General features: G+C 47.9%; 2 protein-coding genes across 4 annotated transcripts; one reads left to right on the top strand and one right to left on the bottom strand.

The window, feature by feature from the left end:
- Window positions 1-1,481: 1,481 nt before the first annotated feature.
- On the top strand, window positions 1,482-19,105 carry LOC105695832 (dual oxidase). 2 transcript variants are annotated; one of them, XM_012417797.2, is made up of 20 exons: window positions 1,482-2,142; window positions 7,323-7,403; window positions 7,898-8,059; window positions 9,218-9,405; window positions 9,803-10,007; window positions 10,399-10,565; window positions 10,742-10,978; window positions 11,068-11,513; window positions 11,940-12,141; window positions 12,265-12,594; window positions 13,570-13,794; window positions 14,911-15,129; window positions 15,228-15,431; window positions 15,692-16,004; window positions 16,187-16,561; window positions 17,244-17,461; window positions 17,571-18,029; window positions 18,187-18,342; window positions 18,437-18,565; window positions 18,650-19,105. In XM_012417797.2, the coding sequence occupies exons 1-20, from the start codon at window positions 2,061-2,063 to the stop codon at window positions 18,776-18,778; spliced, it is 4,527 nt and encodes a 1,508-aa protein (XP_012273220.1). In that variant the 5' UTR covers window positions 1,482-2,060; the 3' UTR covers window positions 18,779-19,105. The 2 variants fall into 2 exon arrangements, with proteins under 2 accessions (XP_012273220.1, XP_012273221.1); XM_012417798.2 differs by lacking the exons at window positions 1,482-2,142; window positions 7,323-7,403; window positions 7,898-8,059 and having other exon boundaries at window positions 9,329-9,405; window positions 9,796-10,007.
- A 59-nt stretch (window positions 19,106-19,164) lies between these two features.
- LOC105695572 (dual oxidase maturation factor 1) lies at window positions 19,165-23,808 on the bottom strand. 2 transcript variants are annotated; one of them, XM_012417245.2, is made up of 8 exons: window positions 23,673-23,808; window positions 22,632-22,804; window positions 22,298-22,355; window positions 22,083-22,217; window positions 21,789-22,005; window positions 21,477-21,688; window positions 20,659-20,764; window positions 19,165-20,027 (listed from the first exon to the last, which is right to left on the bottom strand). In XM_012417245.2, exons 2-8 carry the CDS (start codon window positions 22,794-22,796, stop codon window positions 19,859-19,861), a joined length of 1,062 nt encoding a protein of 353 aa, XP_012272668.1. In that variant the 5' UTR covers window positions 22,797-22,804; window positions 23,673-23,808; the 3' UTR covers window positions 19,165-19,858. The 2 variants fall into 2 exon arrangements, with proteins under 2 accessions (XP_012272668.1, XP_012272667.1); XM_012417244.2 differs by having other exon boundaries at window positions 19,166-20,027; window positions 20,569-20,764.
- Window positions 23,809-23,890: the final 82 nt, after the last annotated feature.

Below are 23,890 nucleotides of genomic sequence, written 5' to 3'. Positions count from 1 at the left end.
CCTTCGAGTGGGCTCTTTAAGAAGTCGATTATTTATTTTCAATGATTTTCGCTCCGAGGTGCGGACGAAAATTCTTCCTCTCGAGGAGAAGCCTCGATCGAGAAAGGATCGAGGGGGAATACATTTTTGTCGATTCTAAAATTTCCAAGAAGAAAATTATATAAATTGTTAATTCATATCCCCGCGGGATATTGTGGTTTAAAAAAAAAAATGAAGAGCGAGGAACCGGTGAGAGTCTTTGGAGGAAGGATCAAAAGCCACGGGGCCATTTATCGCCGACCATGGCAGTCCAGGGGCACCTCGGTTTGTCCGAAAAAGAAACTGCGGAATAAGTCTAACATCTTTTTCTTCTCTCCGCGTCGTCGGGGAAAGTCCCGGCATTTACCCGGCCAAGATTCGCCTGCGGTCTCGAAGGACTCGTTCCGGGACAACGTCTGGTCTTGGAGGATCCCGAGGCCTCGAGTCTCTAAGGACGACTAGTTCCCTTGGGCCGATCCGACCAAGTCGGGTCTGAAAAAATGGCAGGCTAGAATTCGACCTCCCTTTAGGCGAAATTCCTCTCGAAAGAGTCCAAGGCGGGTCCCGATCGAGGCACCTCAACATTCCCGAAGAGTTAACGATTCCGCCCATTTTATGGGCATCGATTCGCGGCATCGCGATTGCATATCCTTAAAACGATAAAGGATAAACCCTCCCGCCTTTCGAGCGACTCGAGGCGACCTCGCGAAACCGCAGGAACAAACGTTCCTCCTTCCGTTTCGCGTCGATTCCGCGTTTTACGGTCAAACCGAATTTTTGCGGTGAATTCGTGCCACAGCCGGCATGGAAAACGCCTCGCGGCGGAGATTCCGTGCCGGTTGGGCGGCAACCGGCCCAAATCGACGAGCATCGAGCAAGAGGTCGTACTCCACTCCGGGAGTATTTTCCTCTCTCGACGGAAGAGCTCTTAGGTAAAACTCCCGGATGACTCACGGTCGATTCGGTACGGCCGGATCCTCGGCCTTCGGACGCCTAAGGTACTTCGAATTACCGCTCTTGGACAATCCCTGTCACGGCCGGCACCGAACGAGGCCCTAATTGCGCTGGTCTCTTCGCGGAGCCGATTTCCCTTCGTCTTCCCGGACCCCGTATCTGTCGACGGTCCCGAGGTGCTCTACCGTTAACGATTCGCCCCTTCTTTGTCCGGGAGCAAACGGTACCGGTCGCGTGCTCCTTCTGGAGGCGGCGGGCCCGGACGGAAATCGAGGTAACCGGGTCCTTGGCGTCTTTCCTCTCCAGATCGGGAGGGCCCCTTCTAAAATCCGAGGGGAGCCGGCGAGATTTCGCTAGGACCGGTCTAGGTCGGAGGACTCTCCGCGTCGAGGAACGGAATTCAGGCCTCGGGAGAGACGCCTAGGTTCCTCGCGATTTCTCCCAAGAGGAGTCGATCCCGGTTGACAAACTCCTCTTTGACTGAGGCAAGGTATAAAAGATTCAACGGTGTTAACCCTGGTTTCTATTTTTTAGGGTTCCTGGCGCTGATGGACCGTTCCCTGGAGCGAGGCTCGGCAGGGGTGCGACCCCGACGGAGCAGCCCTCGGGTCCTCCCGTCCAGGAGGGAACTAGGCCTCGTCGGGGTGACGTTCCTCGCCTCGTAATCGGCGCGCGTTCGCGGGAACGAAACAAATAGGCCGGCGACTTTCACCGCTCGGCTCGGCACCGCTCTTGGCCCGAGAACTCGGGTTAGCGGCGGCCAGGTGGGGGACCTGCTCGCCCAGATCCTGCTCGGCCATGCCGAGCCACCAGCGAGGCAATTCTTTTTCTTACGGCTACACAGTGCACGCGCGATCCCGCCGAATATCGCCCAGGTGTCCATCGAGCTGCCGAGAGTGTCGGAGGTGCGCCGAGTGCATTCCAGGGTCGAGATCTAGCGCACTCCCACGCGCGGCCGACGTGGAACCGCTCGGAATCGACTCCAGGGATCCAGGACCACCGGGTCCCGCGAGAAGCGACCCACGTAGCTGAGGACGGCCAACCAAGCTGGCGGGAAATGCGCCGAGAAGGTGGAACCCGCGGTGACAATGGCACGCCGAACCTCTCGTTCCCTGGCGGTCCTCTCGCTGGCGATATCTGCACTCTGGATCGCCGATTGCGCCAAGCCCGGTGAGTACCTTGATTTTTACCAATCTTCCCGTCCCCCGAAATTAAATTCCAGGCACCACGTGGACCTGCCTGGAAAACTCGAATCCCGTAGATCTCGGTCATTTTTGTATTTAGACGTGGGGAATTGTTTTTCGCGACCTGGAGAATGGAGCATCGATCGATCGTAGATCGAGACGACGTCGAAGAAATATAGAGAGGAACGTTAAAATCAGGGCCGAGAAGAAGGATCGTTATGTGTTCCGCATTGGCAACGGGATTCTTGGGCGCGTGGCCGTGTTTGCATTTTTATTCGGTTTTGTTTGTTTCGATTGCATCGCCGGGTTCGCGAAGCCGGAATTGGTCGCGAGATCGCCCGGAATTGCGCCACGAGGAGGTGCGGTTTTCTTTCGGATGTCGATTCTTTTTCTTCCCGTTTGAAACCGGGAGGAGGCTCGATCGTGAGTCTTGAGGATTAACCGGGAGGAAAAAAAGAGACGCATCGACGTCGGATCGAACACGGACGTGGAAAGGAATTCTCGGTTTGGGAACCGGATGTCGCGCTGATATTTCGAGGTCGACTTTTTCTCGGCCTCCTCTTTCCGGGTTCGAAATTTCACGATTTCCTTGCTCCGGGAGACTCGAGGGAATATTCTTCGGGCATTTGGCACACTTTCAAGGGTGTTGCGCCACAATTGGAATTTCCTCGGCGGCGAGGAGCAGCCATTGTGTAGCGAAATCCGTCTTAAAACTGGGAAAAAATTATTTTATTATATTAAAGGAGAATCTTTCCTCGCGCGAATTATTTTGTACGTTTCTCTGGATGGTGAACATTGTTAGATCGTATCGTTTACGACTCTCGAGACCGCGGAACCGTCGTGAGGGAATTTCTTGTCCGGAGACTTCAATGCCCCGTGTCTGGCTTGTTAATGTCCGATCGCGAACCAAGGGTGAAATAAAATTGAAAATTTCATCAAAAGATATCCACGACTTATACGTGCACTTTTTTTTTTTTTCAAGCATGACCGCATTTACATGTGCACGTAGAATTTTTTAAATACAAAAATTGCCGCACCCTTGCTTCGGCACGGTCCATCTTCGACCCCACCTCGAGCAGTTCGAATTTTGTAATTTATTCCGACATAAATTTCTTCGTACTTAATCAGCGACCGGGAGAAAGTGGCCTACTAAATCACGAAAAAAACTGTTCACCGTGCAGGAACTCTGCACTCGATTCTTCGTGATTCTCGATCAATGCGCGATGATTTACTGCACCGTATCGTGTCTCCTGCACCCCAGGATAACTCAATAACGCCTGGCCTCCTCGGCATTGAGTAACTCAATCTCCTTTTTTTTTTTCTTGTACAATAAATTCCCGCACAGTTCTCTTCGCCCGACGATATTAATTCAGAAAATATGGCGGAGTTAATTACAGTTAAATAAAAGTCAAACGTCACTCGGGAGACTTTGTTGCATCCTCGATCGATGGCTAAGGGGCACATGCGTTGGAAACGTAACGTATTCCTTCGTCGAGCCCGATCTGGTCTCTCGTACCGGTTTTCGCTTTTACGAAACTGTACAAGCCGATCGGGTTTCACGGGAGTGTAGAGCCAACTCGATTCCTTAAACAAATTTCCGAGTGCTAATTTTCACCTCGGAGAGTTCAACGCTTCGCGCTCGGCGGACACATTGTCTCTTGGCACCTAATTTCCGAAAAATAATTTCCAATCGCTCCGAGCACTTCTATTCCTGCCCCGAAACTGCGCAGCTTGCCAAAAATACTGCAACACTTAATGTATATGTATAAAAATAAAGATTGTGCAAATTAGCAATTATACCTGCACCTCGTGCAGACGTTCTCGAGAAAACCGTAATCGTCACGTGTGAAGTAGACTCTCAGACTGGATTATTTAATTCCGCAGGAGTGTATAATTTTCCCGGTGAAATTGCACTGGCACGGTTACAGTGGAGGGTCTTCGGTCGCATTAATTCTCGTCGGGAGCGATTAATAATCCCGGTAATTATACTCTATAGACAGGAAAAATCTCGCGCGGAGTCAGTCCGCTTTCATCCTTGGCACTCACTCGGGCAGGATGGAAATTTATCGAGAGAGCTGTTTATTCTCAGCTCGAAAGAAATATAAATAAATTTGTAAAAATTATAGACGAAGGCATTGGCCGAATCGCTAACTTTCGAGCGTCGATAGGGAAGAAATGTCTCATGGAGAACTAATTTCCTGCGGTCGTTGAGCCGTTCGAGATCTTATATCGCGTACCGGTTCTTTGAGGGAAATTTTATCCGCCTATCGTGGTTCGCGAACTATAGAGCCGGCAATTGAATTTCCTAAAAATATTCCAGGTGTGCACTTTTGCGTCGGAGAGTTCAATGCTTGGCGCGCGACTCGGCGTCCGTTCTCCGAGCTCGAAATGGATATGCATATTAAATGGATTGGAATCACGTGCTCCCTTTTACTTTCATTCATCGACTTTTATTCTTAAGACTCGCCTAGGTAACGGATAAGTACCTAATAACTCGGAACTCGTACAAGATAATGTCCCCCAAATCCGAGAAAAAAAAAAAAAGAAATTGACGGCGAAGAATTCAGGTATTCACGAAAGCGCGAATGCCGATCGTATTTCACGAACTGCACGGCAGTCGATAAGTGAATGCCTAAAAATTGCCGTAACACGGCCTTGCTCGGGTAACGCTCGATAATTATGGTAATGAATCTTCTCGATGGCGATTCGCTGGCATCTGGGACGTACCTTCTACTTACGCGGACTGAGAATCCCGGGTGTGCACCTCGTTAATAGAGAAATATTCAATTACGTTGCGACATTCACTCGACTATGCAATTACGGAAATATTAAAATTACCGAGTGGCCGTGCATAATATTCCGATATGAAAAGAAATAAAGAAAAGTCCTATTTTATTTTAATGTTACCCAAGAGTCGACGGTACACGTGGTTATCGGACGTGCACAGCTTTGACTTTTAGGCGCTGCTGGTTTTCCGACTAGCAGGGTATTAATGTCTGCATTTAGTGTACCTTTAGCACCTCCGGCTATTTAATTTCACTTTAAGGGTCCCGTGTCATTATTATATCCTTGCGTGGCTGCATTTACTGTGTACTTAGCACCTCGGTGCGCCTTCAAGAGCATGTATTACCAAGGAGTTAGGCCAAGAGAGCGGCACAGCGAATATTCATAATCCCTCTTTGAACAGCAAAGACGTACTTTCGCAAGTACCTTTAAAGTGGCACTATTTTTCCGATGGTACGAGCAAGTGAGTCTTGCGAAAATGCGCGAAACCAAATTAAGGCCGTTCTTGTCCCACTGCGAGCACCTCCATTATCAGGAGTAATTCCCATGGAAAAGTTTCGCACCCTGGAAAGAGTCCTTTGTAGTCGGAACGGGATAATTGGAACTTATTTATTACATCGAGCCGGAGCACAGGTTTACTTATTTCAAATTACTAAAAATTCTTCCTCAGACGGAGTCCTTGTAATGAAACGTAGCAGAGAATGATTGGATGCGCTCGACCCGAAGTAAACCGTACATCATTTAACGCCGTCAGGTTACGTGATAATAAAATATCATTGACGACGGTCGTTAATTTCACGTGAACGTCGTGTCTCTCTTTCAACAGCTACAGACCCACGGGATAGCGGGGGAAAAAATTTAGAATTTTTTAGATGGTTCTTGTCAAACTAGTTTCTTACACTAGGAGGTCCTTTCTATTATTCCTTTTACTTTTTTGTTAATACAGTGTCAGCCAACCGGTCCTTTCCATGTATTAACATTTTTTTCACATTGCGCCGAGCCTTTAACGGCGGGCGATTTTGAAAGATTCGCCGGCATCATCTTCGATTGCTTAATTTTTATTAAAAAAATAAATAATAAATGTCGAAACCGTTCGAATCACGTATCGCGTCCGACGTAATTAATGCCGCGAGTACCCTGTCGTTAGAGAATGCAACGACCCCCTGCAATACACACGTAGACTCGATAATCACGTAAATGTAGCACGCAAAGTGCAGTTTAGGTCATCGCGATCATTTCCCGAGAGCATCGAAAGCGAAACGCGAGAATTGGCTCGGCCGAGTAATTGAAAAGCGAAATCCCAGGATTCGATTTTCCACGTCAAAAGCTCACATATTAAGTCCCCTCTATGAATCTTAATTACGATATGCTGGTCACAGCCGAGCACCTGAGACTATTTTACACTTTCTAACGTGCGCTTTCTCCAATTGTTCTCGAAAAAGTCAATACCGGGGATTTCGTGTCGACACATTTTCGACTTTCCATTCGGCGGGCGTTCCGGCTGCTCGATCAATGGGACTCCCAAGAATCGCAGAAAGTCGCAATTCCGACGTGGCTACGTCTAGATACCTGGAAATATAAATAAAATAACAAATTTCCGCTTTGAGGAGATTCGCGTACTGCGATGCCATCGTACGCGGAATTTGCGAGTGCATTTTTCAGCGACGAAGGTGCGTCCGTTCCGAGAAGTTCCTTATTCCAGGGCAGTAAATGTCAAGACCGTTCCTCCCATTCAAAGTCAAAGGCAACCGGATGGAGTTTTCCGACGAACTTGACCGATTTACCGCTGAATCGCCTGACAGTCACCGTATCTCGATGACTTGAAAACCCGGTCATCCTTATCCTTCCGGCGATTCCTCGTCGCCTCGCAACGCTGAAAATATCTCCAATTAATTTTCACAATTTATTGACTTGGTATCCCGTGGCAGAAAAAAAATTAAAAAAAAAATAATCCTGCTCATTTCACCGAGCGGATTTTAAGTGTCGGTTATTTCTCGTGCACTGTACTTGAAATCGAAAGAATCCGCGAGCTGAAATACCTCGGCGTCCGTTCGCGATCGAAAATAGTCCCGGTAACTCGACACCTACATGTACACCTGATCGAAGCACCTGTCGCAGTGTTTGGCATGATCGATCGATCCGTCATGGGCTCCCCGGCGCCGGCGTGCTTTTCTATTTCGAGACTCGAATCGTCGAAGGGATTCTTCATTGAAGGGGCCAATTGAACCGACCCCTTGGCGCCATATAAAATAAAAATTAAAATGGCTACCTCAAGACGTCCCCGTTTAATTTTCTCCATTTACCTAAGAGGGCATTCTCATTTTTCTTTTCCTTTCCAAAGGTTCCGAGTATCGTTTAGAATTTTTTTCCCTCGTTTTGCAGGACATGCTCAACTCTACACAGAAAAGCAGAGGTACGACGGGTGGTACAACAACCTGGCGCACCCTGACTGGGGATCGGTTGGCAAGTATACTCGTTATATCTGAAATCGATAGTGTCATAAAAGTTCCTCGTCTTTGGCGGTGATAAGTCCACTTGAAGGAAAAAAAATGTAAAGTAGCGGAAATCCAAAGGGTTGGAACTTTGGAAGGTCCTGCGCCTCGAGGGACGATTGCGACAGGTGCAAGAGGCGTCCTTCGCGTTTGCGTCCGCGTTGATTCGCGATTTGTAAAGTGGAGTAAACTACTCGGCAGTAGTTCGAAGTAGGCCAAGGAGCAGTCGACGGCCCTCTCTCGAGTACTCCGTCCCACGTGGACGGTCCAGTTGATGTCGAGATACGATTGGGCGTCGACTGAAAAATCGAAGAATTAATGGCGCGCCTTTGTAAATACCCCGACAAGAGAAACTTTATAATTTTTCATACCATTTTTTAAGCAACTTCTGCCAGGTTGGGAATTTTTCTAACGACCAGGAAGGGTGAAGAAAAATCGGAGAATTAATGACGCCTCCCTTTGTAGACAGCAGGCTGATACGAAAAGTTCCGGCCGCCTATTCGGACGGGGTGTACATGATGGCCGGACAGGACAGGCCATCTCCAAGGAAATTGAGCGACCTCTTCATGAAGGGTGACGACGGACTGCCGTCCATCAAGAACACCACGGCACTCTTCGCCTTCTTCGGTAAACAATGAAGAAATTACCTCCTGATTTATCATCTCTTTCCATAAATTACTCGCTACCATCGAGCCCCTTAAACAAGGCGAGCGGTTATTTATATTCTCTTTTGTTCCCCGACCTCTATCGAGAATTCCATTTTTCCCCTTTCGAGAGATTGACGCGACGAGGCGAGCGATTCCATTTTGCAGCACGATCTCGCTGAAAAGCGGGAACGACTTTCGACAAGGGCTTCATTTTTCTCCCGTTCGTCACGTTTTATGAATCGGGAATGTCGGATACGAGCCGCTTGTCATTTTCATTACGTTTTTTGCGGAGCCATTGTCGGTATGCCGCACACGTCGTTCTTTTACGGCAATTTCTCATCGAGCACTCGTGCTCGTAAAACGAAAATGCGAGAGAAGTGAGACGTTTACGCGGCGAGGCTTTCGTGGCGATAAATGTCATCGTTTTCGCGATTCGGTTTCGTCGGGGGCCGAGCGAGGCTGATCTTGAGGATTTTTTTATCCTTACGATCATTTTGGAGCAATCCGTCTCGCGAGAAAAATCATGGCCGGCGAAAGCGACCGACCGACAGGGCTCCGCCTCTCCCCTGCAATTATTGTAATAATATTTATTTAATGGAGCGGATGGAAAAAAGGCTCCAAGGATTTATCCGGGGCTACATCGGGACATGTCGAACGTGCTCGCGTGGTTTCTTTCTTTCTCTTTCGTTCCCAATTTACCAGAATTAATTGCAACGACGGAATAATGCCCGCTCATTGCGGGCGGCGTGGCACCTCGCGGCCTAAAGTCCTCAGGGTGTGTCCATGGCCGTAAATTCGGAAAACCATCGAAACGAGACCTTGAAGTAAATCATACGGACGTTAAATCGTTCGAGACGGTTCAAGGAAACTTGAAAAAATACTCTGGTAATTTTCTATGCGGTCGAATTTACCGGAGTAACTTTACGGCGCCTTAAACTCCCTCGCCATGTTCGCGGTCGTAAGTTTAAAAATTATGAAAAATCAGAAAAACGTCCAAAAGGGTCGTCAAGTGCTGTTTACGCGTTCCCTTATACCAATTTACTCCAGAACTTCAGAAAAGGAGCCAAGGTTTATTTTTCCTTATTTTTCCTTTTCCATTCGAGGTACAATTTTTCACAGTATTTCGTGATCGTTTCAGGGCAGCTGGTCACTTCCGAAATAATCATGGCCAGCGAGAGCGGCTGTCCGATAGAGTACCATCGCATCGACGTGGAGAAGTGCGATCCAATTTTCGACAAAGCCTGCCAGGGTAACAAGTTCATTCCGTTCTTGAGAGCCGACTACGATCGGCAGACCGGGCACAGCCCGAACAGTCCCAGGGAACAGGTAACTTACTTTTTTCAGGATTACTCGGAAACCGCGTTTAACGAGCCCCCAGAAATTTGCGAAATTACAGTCCACCCGGGTACTTGGCAAGGCGGGTTCGTTCCAGGAGGTAAGGTGTCAATTACCTAATAAAGAGCCGAAGGGCCCTCGAAGAGGTGCAACTCCCCCCGGTCATCTTTTCGAGGACTCTTCAGCTCCTTACTCGGGTAATCGACATCTTGTTTGCCCTCTCTCCTTCTCTTTTAACCGTGAAAAATGGTGACGTTATACCGAGTAGAAAGAAAAAAAAAAGTATATATATGTACGTAATATTTTTTGGTACGCGTATAAAAATTGTCGGTAATGTCAAGCGTTCGTTGAATAAATGGAAAATAGCTGTGAGTACGTGAGGTTGCAGATAAACAAAGTGACGAGCTGGATCGATGGCAGCTTCGTGTACTCCAGCAGCGAAGCCTGGACCAACACGATGCGCTCCTTCAGGAACGGGAGCTTCCTGATGGAGCCCACGAGGAGGTTTCCCGTCAGGAACACCATGCGTGCCCCGTTGTTCAACCATGCCGTGCAAAACGTTATGAGAATGCTCAGTCCTGAACGGCTGTACCGTAAGTTGATCGTTTTACGGCCTCCTAGTTCCTAACGTCGTTCGAGTTAGTTGAATTAATTTTTTTTTTCGCCATTTTTAAATTTTATTTACATCGAAACACGGGACGCCAGGAGTCCATGATTGAGGATCGCCCGAAGCGATCGCGCGCGTCAATAAGACACAGTAATTTCATATTAGCCCATTCGAGAGATTTACTTCGATGGAACGGTTGACCTTTCGCTGCGCTGGAAATAGTACGGACTTTATTAATATCGATAACTCAGGATTGATACTTTACTACAGCCTGTGCGATATTCTCGCGAGCGATAATGACTTTGGCGAAAAGTGTTCCGCCGTCCTCGCTACGTATCCAAATTAGATTCTAAATTAAATTCTTCCTTCGTCCTTAGTCCTCGGGGACCCAAGAACGAATCAGCATCCTCCTCTGCTCGCCTTCGGGATATTGTTCTACCGATGGCACAACGTCCTGGCGGAACGAGTTCAACGTCAACATCCCGACATGTCCGACGAGGAGATCTTCCAAAGGACTCGCAGGATAGTGGTCGGCACTCTGCAGGTATGACGGTATAATAATAAATAATAATTTATAATCGTCCTTTCTTACCTTTCCAAGAGCTTACATTGTATCCCGTGGCCGTGGTTATATAAGTACCTCATGTTTAATAACGATTTTTCCAATGATCTCCTCTTGTGGCGATAATGTCACGTGGGGATTTCTTCTTCCTGCTGCAGAACGTAATAATGTACGAGTACTTACCGACGTTACTCGGGGAAGAGACGCCCAAGTACACGGGCTACAAGCCCGACCTTCACCCAGGGATCAGCCACCTTTTCCAAAGTGCCGCATTCCGATTTGGTCACACTCTCATACCCCCTGGGATATATCGTCGAGACGAGAACTGTAATTTCCGAAAAACCAACACCGGCAAGCCGGCGATCCGACTCTGCACGACCTGGTGGGACTCGAACGTAGGTGCAATTCCCCGGTACCGAGGGCTACCTGGAAAAAACTCGCAGCAGGGCATAATTTAACGTCCAATAATTTAATATCGCTTCAGGAAGTGCTGTCCAACAGCACGATAGAGGAAATCCTGATGGGCATGTCCTCTCAGCTGGCGGAGAGGGAGGACAACCTCCTCAGCTCGGACATCCGCAACAGCCTCTTCGGACCCATGGAATTTTCCCTGAGGGATCTGGGGGCTTTGAACATCATGAGAGGTCGCGACAATGGACTTCCTGATTACAACACGGCTAGGGTCCACTTCAAGCTTCCCCGCAGGAAGACCTGGAACGAGATCAACCCTGAGCTCTTCAACAAGAATCCGGAGCTGCTCAGGACCTTCATGGAGATCTACTCGAACGATCTGGACAACATCGACGTCTACGTCGGAGGGATGCTGGAGTCCAGGTCTGGTCCAGGGGAGCTCTTCGAGGCCGTCATCAAGGACCAGTTCACCCGACTCAGAGACTCGGACAGATTCTGGTTCGAAAATGAGGAAAATGGGTGAGTCCGATTTTTTATTCTTCCTGGGGACATCTTCGCGTCCGTCCTCGGTTTTCCTCGACCCGGAGATCTGCTGGATTTATTTTATTCCTCTTGTCCCAAATTTCCTGCTCGGAGATGTTCTTCGGAAATTTCCTGACAGACCGATTTGATTTCTTTGGAATTTATCCGCTCGCTCTCCGACAAGAAACAGGGAAAATGGAGGGGTCTTGCCTTCGTACCATTTTCATTTTCCGTTTTAATGGGATGGAAAAGTAACTGGGAATTGTTATTTAGCTCGAGGCAGCGTTCTTTCGTAGAGCAATTGGACGATTTGGTCGATCATCGGCGAATACGTCCTTGCCGATGATTTACCACGAGGGGAAAGATCCGGCCAAGGTGTCGACGTTTTTCCTTTTCGAGTGAAGGCCGTCGTGGTTGTTTCAGAATATTCACCAGGAGCGAGATCGATGAGATCCGCCAAGTTACCTTGTGGGATATTATTATTAACACCACTACTATAAATCCGGACGCCGTTCAAAAACGGGTCTTTGTCTGGAAGGAAGACGATCCTTGTCCTCAACCTTATCAGCTCAACTCCTCGATTTTGGAGCCCTGCGTACCGCTGCACAGATACGACTACTTTGAGGTGATTCGCTGACAAGTTAATCATTTATTTAAATGCACTGGTTATTAAGAATTCCTTCTACGTTAACTGGAATTAATTCAGAATTTCTTCCCTGGAAATGTCTAAAAAGTGGCGTCGTTGCAGGGCAGTGAGCTGGTCTACATATACGCCTGCATATTTCTGGGATTCATCCCAATTTTGTGCGCCGGGGTCGGCTACGGTCTGGTGAAACTGCAAAATAGAAGAAGACGTCGTCTCAAAATTCTCCAGGAGGCCATTCAGAAGAGAAACAACGATGGCCGAATTTGCGTCGATAAGATGATAGTGCGAGAGTGGCTGCACGCCAATCATCGACGTTTAATCAAGGTCAAGTTCGGTCCGGAAGCTGCGCTACATATCGTCGACAGAAAAGGGGAAAAGCTTCGGACATTCGACGTCAGCAACGTCAATACCGTCACCATGGAGGAGTCTCAGGTATTTTACGGAATCTTGCAAGTGGCTATTGTTAAAAGAAGAGATTTCTCTCTCTTCGGTTCTCTGAATTCATCTCGGATGTGAGGGGTCATTAAAGTCTGGAGAATAACCTACTGTTTAATTCTTCGCTATAATACTTTCTCTGAGGCCTATTGACCTCTAAAAGTGCATCGCACGAAATTGCACGCGTCGATGTCTCCGGTGAAAACCACTCGCTAGGTGAAACGTCTAAATATTTTCTATTCCTTCGGAAGGTCGTTTTAAAGTGTCCAGATTTCTTAAATGACTAAAATTTATTTTCCTAAGTTACGAGCAATTGAGTTATTACTGCCTGTTAGAAAAATAATAAGCGGAGGAAATTTTGCAGGAAATTTAATTTATTTCAAATTATCGGGGAGATGAGATCCCTCGTTATACCCCAGGAAACCGAACAACGCTCTTCCTCGTCCCATTAAATGTTATCGTATCGCAGGATAAAAAAGCTCCAGAAGCAGGAGGTAAAATCGCGTTAGGGCATAAAACCCCCAAACGATCGGTTCCGTAACTTTAATGCACTTTCTCCGAGTTTTAAGTTACACGTGTGCGTTCGCTTAGAAAAATGGTCCCTCGTTTGAGTGGTTTTAAACTTTCTTCGAGTTCGCAACTCATGACTCTTGAGGTTTTCATGCCTTCCGGAATGACGGAACGGACGGGCGATTATTATGGGGAAAGCGATCCCCTGGTCGAAGGAGCGATCGAGCTAAAAGCTGTCTAAAGACTTCACTGAATTTCCGCCCCGCGAAAATGACGAATTTGCCCTCAAAAAATACAGATTATATTTAATTAATAATATCCGACGTTCTTGTAATCGGGAAGAAAGTTAGGCACGAGCTCGGATATTTGGTACGGCAAAGCCTCGGCACTCGACTTCAAGTTTAAGGACTAGCCCGGCGATCGGGTTTCGCAAAAAGTGATTCATCTAGTTTATCATTTCAGGAAAGCGAGAACGGCCACCGCAAGGCTCTGGTTTTGCTGAGGATACCGCGAGATTACGATCTCGTCCTTGAACTGGATTCCCTGAGTTCGCGTAGAAAGTTCATTGCGAAATTGGAGGCATTTTTGACGTCCCACAAGAAGCACTTCACGCTAATGCAGACGAACCGCGACATAATGCTGGCAAAGGCGGAGACGAAGGAGCGCCGTCAGAAGAAGCTGGAACAGGTGAGAGATGTCGAGTACACTTCGAGGAAAAATCAGAAAAATGAGAAATTCACCTGGGATAAAGTCGACATCGTCGAAAGCTGTTCTCCAGTCGGGTTCTCCAGCCGAGAGAATTCTCCAACCGAGGTACCCCGCCCAGGTGTCGGTGCTCGATTACTTTTATCGACTGTACCGTTTCGCCATTCCTCGCTCCTCGAGGTATCTCATCTTTAATAAGTTGGAATAAACTCGAGTAAATTTAAGACTCTTCCCAGGTCGCGTTCTCCAGGCGAAGGAAGCTATCGCGTTCTCCAGGCGAAGGAAGCCATCGCGTTCTCCAGCCGCGATACCACACCCAAGCTACGGTGTTCCTCGACTTTCCCTCGGATCGGCTTCGGTTTCGTCGCTTCCCTCGTAACTTGGAATTAACCCGGAACGAAGGCCCCCTCGTCTGGAATTTTTCCCTGAACTCGGAAGAGCCTTCCTCCCCGGGAGCGATCTCGTGAAAACGAAAACGGGGCCGTGGCTCTGCGAGGATGTGGGTCGGGCATTTCCAGCCACTTTCCAATCCCGTTTTATCAGCTGCAGCTGAGTTTACGTAAAAGGCACGCGCTTTCAAGGTCGGCCGATTGCGTGCCAGCGACACCCGGGATTTTTGCGAAATCCTTAATATCCTGCCGAGAGGAGGACGCGGCCGACTCCTCGCCGAGTTCCCCGGTTGGGCAACCTAGAACCCGACGATCCGCGCCTTTCCCTGATATGATTTCGCGTTAATTAATCGCGAGATTATGCAACCCCCGTAATTAACCCGCCTCGGCGAACCCTCCGAGAAATTTCTCGGGAGACCCTGATTTACCGAGGTGGAGAAACGTCTCCAGAATCGCTGAGGACGAGTCCAGGATTTATTCCTTTATTTATTGCCAAGATCGCAATCCATGGAAAAACGACACCGGTCGTTAGGCTTGGCCTTTATCCTCTCATATGCCAGACAGGTGTAACGTTAATACCGAAAGGGTAATTAAATGTGAAAGACACCTCGCCTGAACTAGGATCGGCCATAACGTGTCAAAATTCGTTTCGTCAATTCTTGGCAAATTTTTCGTCGCATCCTAAGGACTCTTCTTCGCTAATTTTCAGTTCTTCCGAGAGGCCTATTCCTTGACTTTCGGTCTTCGACCCGGAGAACGGAGAAAAAGGTCCGAAGACAAAGACAGCGGCGAAGTCGTCACCGTGATGCGCACTTCGCTGTCGAAAAGCGAATTCGCGAGTGCTCTCGGCATGAGAGCCGATGCGGTCTTCGTGAAAAAGATGTTCAACATCGTCGACAAAGATGGAGATGGTCGAATATCCTTCCAGGTAAATACGCTCCCTGAAATAAAAACGAAACGTCAATTTGTCACGACGAACGCGAGGTAAATCTAATTTCTGCAAAATTAACACCGATGCCCTTTCAGGAATTCCTTGACACGGTCCTCCTCTTTTCGCGTGGCAAAACGGAGGACAAGCTTCGGATTATCTTCGACATGTGCGACAAAGACAGCAACGGAGTGATCGACAAGGAGGAATTTTCCGAAATGTTAAGGTCGTTGGTGGAAATCGCTCGCACGACGAGCCTCTCCGACGATCACGTAACGGAGCTGATCGACGGCATGTTCCAGGTAATTTCTTCGACGTTCATCCAAAAGGAGGGTAAGCGTCGATTAAAAATAATTAAACGATTATATAATTCAATCCACCGGGCCAAGTTGGTATTAAGCAATTTCCCTGAGAACGAGCCCACCTCTTTCCACGGTCGCTGATCGCGGCCATCGGCCAACGTATCATTACCCTCTTCCTCGGAGGGTCGTCCTTTATCGAAAGTGCAGAAGATTGCCGCGATCACGCAAATCGTCGGTGATTTAAATTATTTGGGACGCAGGACGCCGGGCTGGAGAGGAAGGAGTACTTGACGTACAACGACTTCAAGCTGATGATGAAGGAGTACAAGGGCGACTTCGTGGCGATCGGTCTGGACTGCAAAGGGGCCAAGCAGAATTTTCTGGACACCTCGACGAACGTCGCAAGGATGACCAGCTTCCACATCGACCAGCCTCCTCCGGAGGCCTCCAGGAGCTGGGTCCGAAGACAGTGGGACGGCATGTCGACCTTCCTGGAGGAAAATCGGCAGAACATATTCTACCTCTTCATTTTCTACGTCATCACCATAGCTCTCTTCGTCGAGAGATTCATACGTGAGGAAGACTTCTCTAAAAAATATCCAATCGCTCCACCCAGGAGAAGGCTCCCATAGAAATTCCATTGTCCCAGTTCGATCCGTCGTCCTTCCGACGTCGCTGCTGCTCGTCCCCAACTTCGGCGTGGTACAGTTCCCAAGGTAAAGGTGAAATGTGTAAATTTAATATCTCTTTTCCAGACTACTCCTTCATGGCGGAACATACGGACCTCAGGCACATAATGGGGGTCGGAATCGCCATAACGAGGGGATCAGCGGCAGCTGTGTCCTTCTGCTACAGCCTCCTCCTGCTGACCATGTCGCGGAACCTCCTGACGAAGCTGAAGGAGTTCTCCATCCAGCAGTACATTCCTCTGGACTCTCACATACAGTTCCATAAGATCGCGGCGTGCACGGCACTGTTTTTCTCCGTCCTACATACGGTCGGACACATTATAAACTTTTACCACGTGTCGACGCAGCCCATCACCCACCTGCGCTGCCTCACCTCCGAAGTCAGCTTTCCCAGCGACGCTCGTCCTACGATTTCGTTTTGGCTCTTCCAGACGGTGACAGGTAATCGCTGCAGATCCCCGTTACCCTAATCGCTCGTTAGATGAAATTTATATACCTCTTCGATCATTAGTCAGTGAAAATTGGCACGGTACCCTGGTCATCTTAGCCACCGGATCATGTCGAGTCGCAGGTGGTCCCCCTCCAGGGTCGACTTATTTTCCAGATCGCGATGACGAGAGAGGACATTCGCTCTGTCATTCAGACCGGGTCGATTAATCATCGCCTCGATTGTTCCGAAGAATCAAATAAAAGAGGACTTGGTCATAATACCCACATTGAATATTAAATCGAAGGTCTTGCAGCCGTAAGTCGAGGTTCCATGCCGACGACATTGAACCGGACGTTACCCTGGATCACGGTTGTCTTCTCAGAAGCATAATGCGATCGACGAAACGTGCCAGGAGGGCGATTAATTGGACGGATTACGTCGAGTCAGTTAGTCATCGCAAATTGTGGCTTCTCCAGGCGCGAAATATCGCACAATTGGTGTTGCGGGTCGCATCGGTAATGCGGCAGATTGCTCGAAGGACGCGGATCGTACTTATTTCTCAGTCGACATGCTTTCTGGATTGCGCCTGCAATGAATACCGATCGTTACGGGTTACCGATCGGTTCCCACCGGCGGTGTCGTAATGTCTCATCACGGAGACCGAGTCCTCGTAATCGATTGAATTTATTTCAGGACTGAGCGGAATCCTCCTCTTCGTCGTGATGACCATCATCTTCGTCTTCGCCCATCCAACGATCCGACAGAAGGCGTACAAATTCTTCTGGTCCACGCACAGTCTTTACGTGGTCCTGTATGGGCTCTGCTTGGTGCACGGACTGGCCAGGGTCACGGGAGCTCCTCGGTTCTGGATCTTCTTCATCGGGCCGGCCATCGTCTACGTCCTGGATAAGGTAGGGGAACCTCTCTCGAGGTGATCCCATCCACCCTGTGACGGTGAAATAATTTTAATAATTTATAGGAGATTAATTTTACTCGGTAAACGTTCGTTAACCTCCTCAGGTCGTCAGTCTGCGCACCAAGTCGATGGCTCTGGACATCATTGAGACGGAACTGCTGCCCTCGGATGTTCTGAAGATCAAGTTCTACAGGCCGCCGAACCTGAAGTACCTCTCCGGACAATGGATCCGCCTTGCATGTACGGTCTTCAGGTCGAACGAGTTCCACTCGTTCACCTTGACCTCGGCCCCTCACGAAAACTTCCTCTCGTGCCACATCAAGGCCCAGGGCCCTTGGACTTGGAAGCTCCGAAATTACTTTGACCCCTGCAACTTCAATCCGGAAGAGCAGCCGAAGATCCGGATCGAAGGCCCCTTCGGCGGTGGCAATCAGGATTGGTACAAGTTCGAGGTCGCGGTGATGGTCGGAGGTGGCATCGGAGTCACGCCTTACGCCTCCATGCTGAACGACCTCGTTTTCGGCACCTCGACCAACAGATACTCCGGAGTTGCCTGCAAAAAGGTGCTTATCGACGAGCGGCCGGAGAGAAAATATACCCCGTACTTATTTCCTGCCCGCAATTATTATTAATAATTTTTTTTCCGCGATATCAAACGCATCGGTCCAGGGACTTTAATGCCGGGAGGAAGGTGACCGATTCTTGGAATTCTGTTTAAAGGTCTACTTCTTGTGGATCTGTCCGTCTCACAAGCACTTCGAGTGGTTTATCGAGGTCCTCAGGGATGTGGAGAAGAAGGACGTCACGGATGTCCTCGAGATTCATATATTCATCACCCAGTTCTTCCATAAGTTCGACCTGAGAACTACCATGCTTGTAAGGGATTTATTATAACGTTGGGAAGAACATAACAGGGATGTTAAATCCTCCCATAAATTGTTACCAATTATTCTTCGTGAATATTTTCCAGTACATTTGCGAGAACCACTTTCAAAGGCTGTCGAAGAAGAGCATTTTTACGGGTTTGAAGGCGATCAATCACTTCGGACGTCCAGACATGACGTCGATCCTGAAGTTTGTGCAGAAAAAGCACAGCTACGTAAGTCCTTGCTCGCAATTTCGTTTCAGTTGATTTCTTTCGCCTTGGAGAATTTTTTCTTTAAATCGATCCGATCCTCTGCAGGTCAGCAAAATAGGAGTCTTCAGCTGCGGACCGCGTCCCTTGACAAAGAGCGTGATGTCCGCGTGCGACGAAGTGAACAAGGGCCGCCGATTGCCGTACTTCATTCACCACTTCGAGAATTTTGGCTAGCTTGGCCACTTATCCAAGACAGTGAAGTTCTAGTTGTCATCCGAAACGTTTTTCAAAAATATGTGTACGTGTATATGCGTTCTGGAGTGAATGTGCCTAAGTACTTATAATTTATAAGTGCGGCCGCCGCGGCCGGATTAATAATTATTTAATTGCGCAACGGCAAGACGGGGGTGTTCGCATTCGAGTACTGCAACGTGTGTGTATTAGCTCATTAGTAAGTTATTAGGGAGATGTGCTGGCACTGAATCGATGTCATCCTCGTCACTCTGCGAACCGCGAACATTTGCAGTGGCGTCGATCGATTAAATACGAATTTTCATTTAATTCGCCATTTTATTACGTACTTCATATCTCTTATTTTATGTCGAGGCGGCGTTCATTTATTCTGGAATTTTTCGGAGCTTTGATCGGGCAATAGACCCTGCGGTTTTTTAATTCAATTTTTAATTCCTTCCGTGTACCTGGCAACCGCATGGCGTCCAAAATCAGGTTTGCTCGGGGTCTTATTGCCTACGATGTGCGAAAGTATATCGTCCATAACTAGTCGAACAGGATGTAAAGGCGGGACATATTCTCATCTTTCACAGGTAACCCTCCCGGATGTCGGGTCCAGCAGGCCTTGGATGGGCCAATCGACTAGGGACTTTTATGTCCGCGAAATTGCGGGGAAGGTGTGACTCACGTCTGCCTCTCCTCGGCTTCACAAAAGAGAGATAAGTCTCCGCAAGGTTGCCTTTCGAAAATAACTTATTCGAGAGTGGCCAGAGACCGCAAAGGTTCCACGACGATGCTCCTTGATGGGTCCATTAATAATCATTTTTCATTCCTCTCTTCTCTTTAAACATTTCATTATTTCATGTTTCCGCAGACTTGCTGGGAAGACCAACAGCACCTGTGAAATCTCCCATTTATCCGCAAAAGCCAGGTACCTTGAAAAAAATACAAAAGTGAGCAAACGTAAGAAATGACCACGACGCTTGAATGGATATTTTTTTTCTTTTTTTTTATTAAATGTACATATCACAAATCAATCCGAGCCGCGACGGTACGTGTCCTATAAAATTACAACCCAGCAGATCAGGTGGCGATCCTCCGCGACATGGGCGGAAAGGGGTAAGACCAGTTGCACCTGTTCGATCCGTCCTTGAAGTCCTGGTGGAGTTCCGACGGCTCGTGGGAAGTGTACGCCTGGTTGATAACACCCTGCTCGTCCTCTCTGCCGTTTCCCAGCTTCGACGACAACTGCCTAAAAAAATGAAGAAAATCTCTCAGCCCGCACCGACTCCTCCGAGCCCTCGACCATTAAATAGCAAACAATTCATTTCGACGATCCCCGTCGTCCCCTCTGGACATGGATGTGAAGAAACCCGTCCTAATCGCCTTGCAAGCATTTATTTTCACCCAATAAATAATGCATATACAGTCGAAATCGTGTTTACAGCCGCCCGGTCGCGTTAATTCGTCTTTCGCGCGCGATTCGGCGGTCGATCGAATTTTTATACTTTTTTTCTGCATTCGACAGAGGCTGTGGCTTGCTTCTAACCTCGATGACGACTTTCTTATGGATGGGAAATAAATGAAAAGCTACCCAGAAACCGTAGGAAGGTCTTGAATAAATAATGAAATATTTATAATCGCGTCCGAGTGAGAGCGGAGTTGGATCGTTCCAGGTTACGCGATCGACTAGAATTTTCGATTTTTTTTCCGAAATTTCTCCCGCCCGATCGTGGGGGACCTTAGCCGATTCGTCGATTCGCCAATTCGATGCTTAGTGGAGTCACGGAGACCTCATTATTCGGTCGCCGAAGGCGTCCTCGATTTTCGCCAATTTCCGCTTCGTGTTGCGCCTGTCAAAGCTCTCCTCTATGATTACGTGCCGATCGTAAGGCGTGTCGTGGTCCACCTCCAATATCGTCGAGAACTGATGCGGAAAGATCAGGTCAATGGCTGTGATCACGATGCCAGCAAAAAGACACCCGATACCTGGAAAAAGAATCGACTCGCCATGAGACCCTGACATTTCGGAATCGGATGGATTAATTAGGATAAAAAATCGAGAGATACCGGAACTTAATTTATGCCGAATAAAATGAACTGTAAAAATAATCCGTTCATTTTTTTACTCGAGGAAAGATATGTGCAATGTTTTCGACTGGAGGAGCCGCATGTCTCGAGCGAAGCCCATCTGCTCCAAATTCTCCGCGGAGAAACCAGGTCGGTTCCAACGGGCTCCCTGACCAAAATAAACGACAGGAAAGTCCGATGGGCCTGGCGGGATTTTTGCCGGCCTTCCGGAAAAGCTCCAAAAAAGAGAATCGCGGGGAAAAGTCTATTTCGGTAGACGCGAAAGCTGGCTCGACGGAACGAAAGGCCGGGCGAGCTGGTTCGACTAATTTTATTCTGCAAAGCGAGTGAAAGCCAAGTAATAAATGCTGCACATTCTGTTCCGGCTTAATTAACCGGAGTCGAAAGGAGCATGTGCGAGGTGGTTAAAATTGTTCGCGGGAGTTTTCGGCCCGTGTAACACTCATTACCGCCTCCTCTGGTCCAAGGAAGACGTTTTCTCGTCCGCGACGCCATTTTCGCAAGCATTCTTCGTTGAAGTTACGTTAATAAATAATAAGCAAAAATGTGAAGGGAAAGGAAATCATAATTAATCATTCGTATTTCTTTTCGGCAGCTGGCGGGTACTCACCAGCGACTAAGAGTAACCAGTAATTCCACCCTAAATTGAATATGAGAATGGATCCATCGACGTGGGCAACGAGAGGTTCGCAAGGCAACAAGGACCAATACGTCAGGTTGGTCATCAGCATGAGGAACCCAGTGAGCATCATATTGTACGCTCCGTACCGTGGGACCACCATCAGCAACAGCATCATCAGCAACCAGGATGCGAAACAAGCCCTTAAAGAAAAAAAAATAATAAATGTCCATTACCCAAATTTCACCGTCTCGCTTTCACGAGAGATCGGTCAGGGGGAAAGTACATCGCCGAATTGCTCACCACAGCATTATGGAGGAATAATATCCTGCCTCGCGATACTTGCTGCCCCAGGAAAAACCTTCCTGATGGAGGCTGAAGTACTCGGCAAGCGAAATTATCGGAAATGGAGCACCTCTGTACAGTGCTTCCTTGAAGGACTCCGACATTTCCGTGGGAGTCCTCCACCAGAATCTCTCGTTGTACTCCACGTCGCTGGAGTCGTTATTTTCCGGCGAGACTGCATACGAAAGAATTGGAAATAATTTAATTCGTAAAATGGCAGAAAAAAAATATTTTTTTCTTGTTCATACTTACGTCGATACGTTATGTTAATGTGCATCAGGCCAATGTAGCCGCCGATTTCCGCAGCCATTTTTTGCTTCGAAAAGGCGCTGTAGGAACTGACGATGTTGGAGGAGGTTGTGTGCCATGTTGATCCGTATTGAGCCACTACGATTATTACATTAATTTTTACACCACGAAAAGGGATTAACGAATTACACGATTTTTGGTAGATGCACTTTACGAACCCAGAATCGCCGTTCCAACGACAAGGCTCAGGATGACGGTCAAAAATGTTGCCAATTTCTGGAATAACAATTGTTCGTTTTAAAATGGAATATTTTATTAAAATCTACCCAGAAAAAAAGATACGTTGACTAGGAACGTTTACTCGCGAGCTTCCGAGCTAATAAACGACCACCCAGGAGTGCTTGCTTATCGCGATATTATGCAACTGTATTATTTACTCTCGTAATGTTTATTACTCTTGGCAAATACGGTTCAATTAACCGGAAGCCCATCCTGCCCCGGTGCTAACTGTATCCGTAATTATTTAGGCAATGTATTTATTTAATGACTCACCTCCTTGCGAATGCCCGGGAAGATTATCAGGAATGCCGCCAATAGGGTGAAAAATATCACGAATACGGTGATTAGATTGACGTCTCCTGTAACCGGCGTGCGATTACTGTAACTGTACAAAGTTGGGCCACCGTCGTTGCGGAAGGCGTCAAACCAGCCCCTCATCTTTCCTCCTAAACGGACGAAATTAATTGTACAAAAATTAGCACGCATAAAAAAATCACCAAGTAACGCATGAATAATTCATTGGTAAAAGTCTGAGCCGAGGCACTCGGGGAAGAGTCGTTAATTATCCGAGGAGACGTGAGAATCTCTCCTAATTGACTGTGATTGTACTCAACAATTCATTAATTCTGCAATAGTATTGAAATTCAATTTTCCCCGTTCTCTCTTCCGAATCGAGTCCACCGCTGAATAATTCTCATTCCTTTATGGTTAACATTCTTTAGTAATTTCTTAAATCGAAATTTCCTCCATTTATCGTTAGCGTTTCAATAATCGTGGCTAGGCTCAATCTCCAAAAAAGGTCAGGGGAAGGTTTACAGCTTGACTCGATATCGGAAAAAGAGATCCCAGAAACGATGGGACCGTCGAGGTGCAATTTACGATTTTCAGCTCACCAGGGCTTCGAACCGTATTTCCACCGCCTAGATTCCTAAACGCTCCGACGAGCACGGTTACTATCATTAAACGCCTATTCCATTGTAAGCTCGTGTTCAATAAACACGATTTCATTACAGGCCTCGCCAAGCGACCGCCGTCATAAATTTTCTCAACCCCATAACCACATTCCAGTCGACGCGGCCGCTCGTTCTCGTATCCAAGAAATCCTCATCCGAACTCACAAGATTCATCTCGGTAATGACTTTTCTATTTTTCCAACGAAGTGAAATCCTCGAGGTAGAATTTTCATGCAACCGCCCACGCATAGGTGCGTGCACGCCTGGCAACGTCATTAGCCTGCACGGTCGGCACAATCTTCCATCGTACTTTTACAATTGTCATGCCCCCTCGATAAAACGTAGAACGACTCTGGAATACCCTTTGAAATAATCTGCCGCAGGTGAAGAGTTCAGGTGTTGCTCGGAGCCGGAACCAAGAGGGACTTTGCAGGATCTTGGAGACCCTGGGATCGACGAGACCTCATGGTATCGCTCTTCGGGATCGGGAATAGACGTGGCATCAACGAGGCGAGGACGAGGAAGATCCTGCGGGCCCTGAAGAGCCAGAAGATCCAGAAGGAGAGCCTAGATCGCCCC

Source organism: Orussus abietinus, unplaced genomic scaffold (assembly GCF_000612105.2).
Source record: "Orussus abietinus isolate OABI.00-Male unplaced genomic scaffold, Oabi_2.0 scaffold4, whole genome shotgun sequence".
Lineage (NCBI taxonomy): Eukaryota > Metazoa > Arthropoda > Insecta > Hymenoptera > Orussidae > Orussus > Orussus abietinus.
Note: the sequence above shows the minus strand (reverse complement) of the source record. Positions and strands in the feature narration are given on the sequence as shown.

Excerpts from the sequence above, each read along its gene's own strand:
- LOC105695572 (XM_012417244.2), bottom strand. The coding sequence starts at position 22,796 with ATGAGGGGCTGGTTTGACGCCTTCCGCAACGACGGTGGCCCAACTTTG. Across the intron at positions 21,689-21,788 it reads TATTCCTCCATAATGCTGTG|GGCTTGTTTCGCATCCTGGT; the intron begins GTGAGCAATTCG and ends TTTTTCTTTAAG. Across the intron at positions 20,028-20,568 it reads TTCGGCGACCGAATAATGAG|GCAGTTGTCGTCGAAGCTGG; the intron begins GTCTCCGTGACT and ends TCATTTTTTTAG.
- LOC105695832 (XM_012417797.2), top strand. The coding sequence starts at position 2,061 with ATGGCACGCCGAACCTCTCGTTCCCTGGCGGTCCTCTCGCTGGCGATA. Across the intron at positions 7,404-7,897 it reads CCCTGACTGGGGATCGGTTG|ACAGCAGGCTGATACGAAAA; the intron begins GCAAGTATACTC and ends CTCCCTTTGTAG. Across the intron at positions 13,795-14,910 it reads GTCAGAAGAAGCTGGAACAG|TTCTTCCGAGAGGCCTATTC; the intron begins GTGAGAGATGTC and ends GCTAATTTTCAG.